Source organism: Fukomys damarensis, unplaced genomic scaffold (assembly GCF_012274545.1).
Source record: "Fukomys damarensis isolate Sample0158 unplaced genomic scaffold, DMR_v1.0_HiC HiC_scaffold_1, whole genome shotgun sequence".
Classification (NCBI taxonomy): domain Eukaryota; kingdom Metazoa; phylum Chordata; class Mammalia; order Rodentia; family Bathyergidae; genus Fukomys; species Fukomys damarensis.
In genome coordinates this window covers 6,627,943-6,637,677 of record NW_022900913.1, presented here as the reverse complement: position 1 = coordinate 6,637,677, position 9,735 = coordinate 6,627,943, and the positions used below count along the sequence as shown (strand labels likewise).

At 40.4% G+C, this 9,735-nt stretch overlaps 1 protein-coding gene across 1 annotated transcript; it reads left to right on the top strand.

Annotated features, from left to right (window-relative positions):
• The first annotated feature begins 1,654 nt into the window (after positions 1-1,654).
• On the top strand, positions 1,655-2,551 carry LOC104849026 (taste receptor type 2 member 1-like). The gene has a single exon (XM_010605323.1). The coding sequence runs from the start codon at positions 1,655-1,657 to the stop codon at positions 2,549-2,551; it is 897 nt and encodes a 298-aa protein (XP_010603625.1).
• The last annotated feature ends 7,184 nt before the right edge of the window (positions 2,552-9,735 follow it).

Sequence of the window (9,735 nt, the reverse complement as noted above, 5' to 3'; positions counted from 1 at the left end):
AGAGAGAGAGAGAGAGAGAGAGAGAGAGAGAGAGAGAGAGATAGAAAGAGAGAGAGAGGTGGGGGAAGAATTAGAGGGAGGATGGAGAAAGAAGATAAAAGAGGGAAAAAAGGAAAAGACAGAGAGAAAGGAAAAGAATGAATTAATTAATTAAAGGGAAAGAAAGAGGGATAGCAGCATTTATGGAAAAGGGCCATGGTTTGGATATGACTTCAGTATTCTTCAAGGTTCCTAGGCTGAAAGTTTGTCTTCATTATGAGGAACAAAGAAGGAAGAAACTGAACCTCTTTGGTGTTCATAGGACGAACCTTTAGGCATGTTTACTATTGGATGAAGTCATCAGACAGGGGCCCTGAGATTTAATCCTGGCAGCTTTGTAAGAGGAGTGATAGGCACATGAGGAGACATGCATGTGCCCTTGCCAGCTCTTCCCTGCTACCCAGAAGCCAGCAGGAGATGCAGCCCTTCCCTTGGAGCAGACCAGGAGACAAGAGAAACCTGTGTTCTTCTAGTATTCCAGATTTGCAGTATGGAGAGTGACAAAGAAGACAGGCTAAGACAGATCTGGAATTCATGGGCTCTGAATCCCTAGGATATCATGTGCTTTCCACCTGCCCTCTACACCTGTGGCCCCAGGAGGTCAGTTCATGCTGCAGTCAGAATGGCTTCCAGAGAAGGTTTCTGAACAGAGTTTGGGTGACAAGGAAGGCTCTTCCTACAGACAGATTTATGAAAACAGCCTCTTACAATTTAGAGAGGAGTTCCTAAGGACTGTGCACTCTCCAGTGTGACACTAACTTCCTCAGGCCCCGGCCTGGTTCTCCAGTCTCCAATAACTAAGGATGGTGACATGGCCTGCGAAGTCTAAGTACGTATACTTCTATACTCTGACTTTTAAAAAATATCAATATTGTGACAATTTGAATAATAATAAATACTACAATTCTAAATGTCTCCCAGCTATAAATGTCCTCACTTGGTCTTACACTGGTGTTTTTAATCTTGTATCCATAAGTGTAACTACTATTGCCTTGCTTTGATATTTAATGGTACTTTGTATTATATCCTGTATATTTTGTTGGGTAACTAATTTAAATTCTAGGATGTCTTGATTTGCTCATCCTTTGGATATTAGAACAACACTACATGGAGTATTACCTTGCTGGGGTAACACATCATGATAGCAGAGGTAATGATTTATTAGAGAAGCATTTTATGAAGAATACCTCGATAAAATGAAGTAGAATCACACCTGTTACAAAACTAATTACTCATGGTAGAGATGAAAGTTAAGGAAATCTGGCTGGTTTTCCAGGTGAAAAGATTTTCAGCATTTATCTGAAGGTATCCAGTGCCACTATTTGCTTATGGTGACTCTGTAAGCTAAGAAGACATAGAAAATGCAAAAGCCCTCAGCAAGAAGCAAATTATCACTAGAGTATCTCTTCCTTATTTGAATGTCTCAGAACAAAATTGAGAAAGCACTGATATAAATAAATTACAACACCTTCCTACATCATTGTGTTCATGCTTAGAATCCTGCTCCCCAAAGTGGACCTGCTCTAGTTGGAGAAAAAGAGAGAGCACTGAATAATTGAAACTGTCAAAAATCCATACATTATTTAAAGAAGTAACTGATATTATTCTTTCTAACATGCTAACGTCTCACCTCCCTATTCATTTTCTTATGGCTGTGATACAATTTCTTACTGTGTTCTTCATAAATGGCTTCATTGTGCTAGTAAACATCATGGACTTCATCAAGCACAGACAAATGGCTCCTTTGGATCTGCTTATTTCCTGCTTGGCAACGTCGAGGATTTGTCAGCAGGTGCTCACCTTCCTTGTGCATCTGACTCATCTCTCCATCATTAAAAATATGAAATTTACTGAGTATTATATACTTTTCATGTTTGTAAATATTTGTGGGATTTGGTTGGCCACATGGCTTGGTGTTTTCTACTGTGTCAAGATTGCCACCTTCCCACACCCACTGTTCTTCTGGCTGAAGATGAGGATATCCAAGTTGGTGCCATGGCTGATCCTGGGGTCCATACTGTATGCATCTGTCTGTACTGGCATCCATACTATATATATATGGACTATCACCCAAAAATTCTTCATCAACTTTTTCCACAAAAATGCAACTCAAACTGAAGAAATAGATATTATACCATTTTCACTTTTGTTTATTCATTTTACAGTGCCATTAATTGTCTTATTTATTGCTGTTCTGCTCTTGATATTCTCCCTGGGGAGACATACCCAGAACATGAGAATCATTGCTACAGGAACCAGGGACCACAGCAGGACCTCCCTCTTCAGGGCCATGCTGTCCATCCTGTCTTTCTTAATCCTCTACTTCTCCCACTACACCATCATCATTTTGTTCTTCTTTCACATTTTGCAGTTTGGAAGCTTCTCTTTTGTTTTCTGCACCGTGGTGGCTGGCATCTACCCATCTATACACTCTGTCATCTTAATTTTAGGAAATCCTAAACTGAAACAAAAAGCAAAAATGTCCCTGCTCTGTGGTCAGTGTGGTCAGTGAGAAGAACTTGGATCAGTCCCAAGGATCTAGGAGTCAATGGCTTCCTGATTCCTGTCTCACCTCACTCACCGACAAATATCCAGGTCATAAATATACAGATCATCTATCCTATGGCACGGTTACAGATATGCTACCTTCACAATGGGTTGAATTGATCTGTAAAGCACAACAAATGTCAGTTGACTACATCAATGTTATCAATGTTATGTTCTGGTTGTGGTATAGAACCACCATCTTGCACGACAAATAATACAGGGATTTTTCTGTATAATGTCTTCCAAATGCATGAAAAAAATCACAATTTTCTGAAAATTCAAAGTCCTGAGGAGGAAGAACAGCATTTTCTTGAACTTGTGATGTCAAAAAGACACAGAATGGTATAGCATCACTGTGAGTAGGGTGCCTAGTTCTAAATTGTTTATCTGACTCAAGTAGGCTAAATGTCTACCTACCTGTGTATGATTTCTATCCTTTGTTGGAGTAACAGATAATGAAGCTCTTCCTATACTGGAAAGGAAACTGAGTAGAGGCAGCATTACTCTGCCCCTGTGGGATATGCATTGTGTCCATCTTACAAAGAACCTAGACATGATGGTGACACTTCCTAGCAACAAATAAAATGTATAGTTAGTTGAGGAAAAGAAAGAGGAGGAGTAAACAAAGAAGTTGAGATCAAAGCCTCATTTTCCATCTCCCCCAGTTATGTACCTAGGACAACACCTTGCAAAACTGTTTCATTTTGCCTCTGTTCACTTGGCTTTGTGACCTTTCCAATGTTTGTTTGCAACTTGATAGTACTACCCTATCACTTATTTTCCTGTTGAGTCACTACCAGTACGTGAGAAGGGTGTGGGTGTCAGCATTTGCTTGACCTCATAGATCTACATTTTCTGCTTTGCTGGCTGATGATTTTGGAGACTAAGATGTGCATGTATGCTTCCAAAACAAATTCAAAACCCCACTGCTTTCAGGCAAGTAAATACAAAATAAAATATGTTGTTAAGTTTAGCTATAAATTTTGGTTCCTGTGTGATGATTTAAAATTTGTTAGATTTAGATTTGCCAATCATCAGCTATAAAGATTCAAGTTGTGACTTTATAAGACATGCAACTCATAGAGCAGTCACTTTAAAGAATCTGAAAATATGCTGTTATCATCTTGAGTGTGGTAATTAAATTCTCTGTGTCTCTTAGGTCTTGGACCTGATTCCCAGGAGAAAAAAGCCACAGCCTCTACTTCCTGTTAGTAGCTACTATGCCTTCCCTGAGATAGATAGTGCTAGGAAGAGCAGATGTGTTTTGGAGGTCAATTTTATTCTCATTGGAGAAGGAGCATTATAAAGGTACTCTTATACTTCTCACATTTCCAGTTCAACAAATACTTGATCTGTGAACCCATGAAATGTGTACTTACAGGTGGATAGAAATAGAGATGGAGCAACTTCAAACATGCAGACAGGGAGATGTGTGCTGGACTTTGTTTCTCACAAAGTAATTATGATCCTATGCCAGGTCTCTTTGCACTAACAGTGCTAGTTAATGTCATAACTATGAAGGTATGACTAAGTTTGTATACTGAATATTATCAAGACTTGTAATAAAGGGACTGGATAAAGAGATGTGGGGTTTTTTTTTCATAAAATAGAGTAATATCCAATCATAAATAATGAGAAACTAGAGACATTTGTAGCTAAATGGATGCATATTGATGTAATACTCAAGTGAAATAAATAAGACACATACATGTAAATAGCAAACAGTGTGAAAAACTGGTGTGAAAAACTAAAAGTGTAAATAAAGTTCAAATTGCATAATTGATAATGAGAAATAGGAAAAAAGGGGCTAAAGATGTAGGGTAAGTGGGAAGGGTAGGGGAAAAGAAAGAAGGGGACATAAAAATATGAGAAAAGGAAAAGAATGGAAACAAAGTCTTTGTAAATAAGGAAGGGTAGAGGGGGTGAAGAGAGAGTAGGTGCATGGTGGAAAATAAGAACCAAGATACATCATGCAAAGGTACAAGATCCCAATGATCAATGTAACTGTACTGTATAACTATAATGTACCAATAAACATAATAAAAGAGACTTGTAATAAAAGAAAACCATAAAGAATAGCAAAGTATTTTTAAAACATTATCATTATATACTTTCCTGAAATAAATTTTTTGTTACAAAGATATATTGAGTTACTTGTACAGTACTAACCACTCTATTTTAAAACGCAAGAGTCTCACCCTTTCTCTGCAGGCCCCTTTACTTGGATTAGCCAGTCTTGCCAAATTTTCTTGTCCTTCTCAAGCAACAGCTTAATCTCTATCTTTCTTGTCACAGTGCCCAATACACTGCTTTTAAAAACTGAGCCTGACAGCCAAGCAAGATAGTGTGTGCCCATAATCCCAGCCCTATGGAGGCGGAGGCTAGAAGATTGCTAGTATAAGACTAGCCTAGATAAGTAATTGACTCAGAAATACTCTATTTCAAAGAATTTTTAAAAGGCTGGGGATGTAGATGAGTGTACCTGGTCTGAGTTGAATGATCAGGAGTACAGGAAGCAAAAAAGAAAAGGAGAGGGAGATGTGGATAAGAGAGAAAAAGACGAGGAGGAAAGAAATGAAGAAGTAAAGGGAAATGAGAAAAAGAAAAAGAAAAAATAAAGAAGTAAGGGGAAATGAATGAATGAAGGAAGGAAGGAAGGTAGGAAAGGACCAAGGAAGAAAGGGCCTGAGCTGGGTTCCTGGTGATGGCTATGGTTTACATATGGCTTGAGTGTCTCTCTGAAGCAGGACAGGAAAAAGAAGAGAAATAAGTTTCCCCAAACTAAGCAATTTTTCCTTAGATCTTCCACTTCCTATGGCTGTTGTTTTCGTTCTATTACAAATAAAATTAATAACTTTGTCTCTGTATGTAAGATATCACAACTCTGTGTTCCCATAAATCCTGTTTTTACCTGACCAAGGCCACCAGGATATGAGAAGTTATAAAACTGTCACATCTTGACTATTTTTCTGCTTCTGTCCACAAGATTATTGTTGCTAGGTAGATCAACACCCCATGGTACAACATGTATAAAGTTAGAGTCCTTCCTTTGTCCTGGGATCATCCTTTAGACACAAGTCCAATGAGCCAATGTGCACATAAATGAGCCATCCTGTTTCCCCCATTGGTCTGAAATTCAGCAACATTTAATGGGGGCTCACCTGGGCTCAGAGAGGACACTCTTGCTGTCCACTTTATGTGTAAGCTTGGGGATCCCAAGATGGAAGAGACACCAAGACCACCAGTGTCACTGGGTGAAACCTAACCTCAGACAGGGAATTGGCTCTCCTGCAGCCTGGTAACCTCTCCTCTCAGTGCAATGGAAACTGAGGGGACTACAGAGTGATTCTGGAACAGAGAGCTGCAGGACCAAGGTAAGGTTTGGGGGCCCTAGGAAGGACTGATCTCATGAAGATAGAAGGGGACCTCGATCATTTCCCAGGATGTGAGTGTGGCCTAGAGTAAGAGTGGCTCACAAGAGGTGTACCTATTAATCTGACCTAAACAAGCTCAGACAAACACTATATCCAGGGTGGAAAGAGAACCAAAAAGGGGAAGGTGTATGATTGTGTGTGAATGAAATGCATGGGGACACATTCTCCACCTGCTCAATAACACCTGAAAACTCCTGTGATGGATACAGTCTAATCCATCTAAAATGTAAGTGATTGAGAGAGTGACTTGCATCACAACAGGGAGAAGATCTGAGAAAATGTGTCAAAATATACCCCATTAGAATGTATGTTAGAAAATTTTAAGACTATATGGAGTGTTATAGAATAAAGCACCCCAGAGGTTAAGACCACTTTGTGAAGTTGAATGGCTCTCCTTTGATGTTGGATGGCCAGCCAAAGGTATAATAGCTTGGGGAGCAATTGGGCATGTGTACTGGGTGGTGGCCAGGGAGAAAGGTCAGACAGGGCATCCAGAACAATTTACTTACATCCACTCCCGGATTCATATAGTAGATACTTGTCCTACATGGTTATGGTCCTATATCTTGGCATATTGTGAAACACTTATGGCCTGAGGTGAGCCTAAAATGAAAGGGAAAGAGAAATCAGCTCTTCAAGGAGCTTTAGTGACAAAAGAAAAGCAAAAAAAACAGAACAAGAAAACCTGGTTTTACAAGAGCCCCCAGAAGAGGCAGAGATCCCCTTAATTACACCTCAACACACTACCCCCTTAATAGGGCCAGCCTGCAAGAAGGCAGGATCTGACAATAGTGAACTCCAAGCACCACCTGAGAGGGAAAAATCAGAGCCACTTTTGCAGGAGGAAAATAAGGGATGCCCAAATGTTAAAGCTGGGTATCTATGGTGTAGCTGCTCCAGGGATACTAGGCTGCCCATTAATTATCATATGAATAATCAAATCCAAGAAAGAAAGGGGAACTTTTTCTCTCAGCCATGCTCAAAGACTAACCTAATCTGGAAACACTATATATCCCTCCTATGTGGGAATAGTCCCAGGCCCATATAGATTTGATTCAATCCACCTTCCTGACACAGAATCCAACCTGGCTAGATTGCAAACAGCTTCCCTTGACAGTGCTCACATTAAGCAGTGCCAAAGAGTGACTCAAGAAGACCCCTGCTGATTGGAAAACAATGCCCCAGCAGGTGTGATGAATGTTCAAACATATGCTCAGGACCACTTCCCTGAGGTAGACCCCCAGTGGAACCCAAAAAATTCAGCTAAAATATAGCACTTTCAGGGTTACAGAGTCTCTTAAAAGGCTTAAAGGACAGTAGAAAGACAGCAATAAATATGAGAAATATCTCAAAATACTCTAGGGAACTGATAAAAGTTCCAGGCAATTTTACAAGAGGCTCTCTGTGGCATTTCACCTCTACACATCATTCATTCCTGAGGCCACTGAAAATCAGTGCATGGTAAATGCCTCCTTTGTGAGACAGGCTCAGGGAGACATCAAGTGGAAAATACAGAAGCTAGAGAGTTTTCTAGCATGAATGTGACACACATTTTAGAGGTGGCCACAAAGGTGAACATCAACAGAGATTAGGAGGCCAAATGGGAAGCTGATGGAAGATTTTTAAAAAAGGCAGGTCTGATGGTGAAAGCCTTCATGTGAAAGATAATGGAAGTCACCAAAGTGCAGGGGCAAAATCTTGGTCAAAGAAGGGACCAAACTGGGCCAGAACCTGGAAATCATTTAAGGCTACAATGGGATCCATATGCATAATGTGAAAAAAAGAAGGCACTCAAAGAAATGAATGTGTAAAAATGATGTTGGCAATGATGAGAATTATAAAACTAGAGGACAACCAGCTAAAGTCCACCACCCGCACAATGAGCCAGAAACTAACCTCCACTAACTGGAAGAAACTGAAAGTTATGAGGATTAGTCAAGAATGAGCTCCATCTCCTCAGGCCCTGGATGCCTATTGTAACAATGAAAGTGAGGAGCCAAGTGATGGATTTTTTGGTAGATAGCAGGGTTGAGTACTCAGCAGTGACATAATCCATTGGGTGAGAAAAACCATATTACTATTGTTGGAGCCACTAGATTCCCAAGAAGAGGCCACTTTGTCAGGCTAAAGGTGTGTCATAGGGGACAAGAGGTCCAACATTGATTCCTGTATCTTCCAAACTATCCAGTTCCTTTGCTAGGAAGGAACCTGTCCCAGAAACTATAGGCCCTAATTTTCTTTGGGCCACAGGAAATATGACTTTAAGTTTGACTCATCCAGAGACCATGGTGGTGACTTGTACCATCCCACAAACAGAAGAGTGGGGAATATATTCAGAAAAGTCACCAAATCTGAGAAGAGATGAGCTACAGGTGCTACATTTAAGGTATCTAGGGTGTGGGCTGAATATAGCTCAACTTAGCTGATGTTGAATTGAGCATAGGTGATAGTAGAACTAAATCAGGGGCAGTTTCTGTTCAATATGAGATACTCTCTTCCAAGGGAAGTTAAACAAGGCATTCAAGGACATTTTAAATGGTTCATAAAGGGCCAGGGATTTAGGTCAGTGGTTCTGCCACCTCCCTCTCAAGTGCAAGGACCTGAGTTTGATCCCCAGCACCAAACAAACAAACAAACAAATAAAATGACTCACAAAACATGAAATCTTGGCTAGATGCCAGTCATCTTGGAATAGCTCACTTTTACTGGTATGCAAACCAGGAACTAATGAATATAAGTCAGTATAGGACTTGCTTGCTGTAAATCAGGTCACTGAGACAATTTACCCAACAGTACCAAATTTGTACCCATTGATGAGATGCATTTCAGCAATTACTTCCTTGTTTATTTGCTTGCGCTTGACAGATGTCTTTGTCAGTCTCCGCATTGCACCAGACAGCCCATTTACATTTCAATGGTAGAATCCTGTTACAAGCAGAAGGAACATCTCACCTGGACTAGGCTTCCCAAGGAGTCAAAAACTTCGAGGAGGCACTGGCTACCAACCTGAAGCCTTGATCACACCTGAAGACAACTGCACCTTACTACAGTATGTCGGTGACCTACATTTAGCAGCCACAAACTGTGAAGCCTGAAATCAAGGAATTAAGGACATCCTCCATCTACTTTGGAAGGCTTGGTATAAGTTGTTTAAGAAAGAAAAGCATGAGTTTACTGAAAAGAGGTCAAATATTTAGGTTTCATAGTGAAACAAGGGGAGCACAAAATGAACATTACATGACAACAAGCTGTATGTGTCCTCCAAATCCCAATCACCTGATGCTAGGTGAGAGAGATTTTTTTTTTTTGAGAAACAGGATACTGTCATATTTGTCTCCCAAATTTCTCACTTATGGATAAGCCCCTATATGAAATCCCAAAACTGGGGAGGGAGGAGCCCTTCCTCTGAGAAGCTGACCAGGAAATAGCATTTAAACAAATCAAAGAGGCTCTGACTCAGGCCTCAGCCTTAGGGCTGCAAGATATAACTAAGTTTTTCTTCCTGTATGTCTATGAATGGAAGAGAATGGCTAGAGGAGTTCTAACACAGGTTATGGGATGCTGGCATCACCTGATGGCATACTTGTCAAAACAATTAGACTCTGTGGCCCCACAATGCCCTCCATACTTTAGGACACTTGTAGCTACCTCCCTGTTGACACAGGAGACTGACAAGCTGACTTTGGGACAACAACTGACCATTTGAGTACCTGAA

Excerpts from the sequence above, each read along its gene's own strand:
- LOC104849026 (XM_010605323.1), top strand. The coding sequence starts at position 1,655 with ATGCTAACGTCTCACCTCCCTATTCATTTTCTTATGGCTGTGATACAA.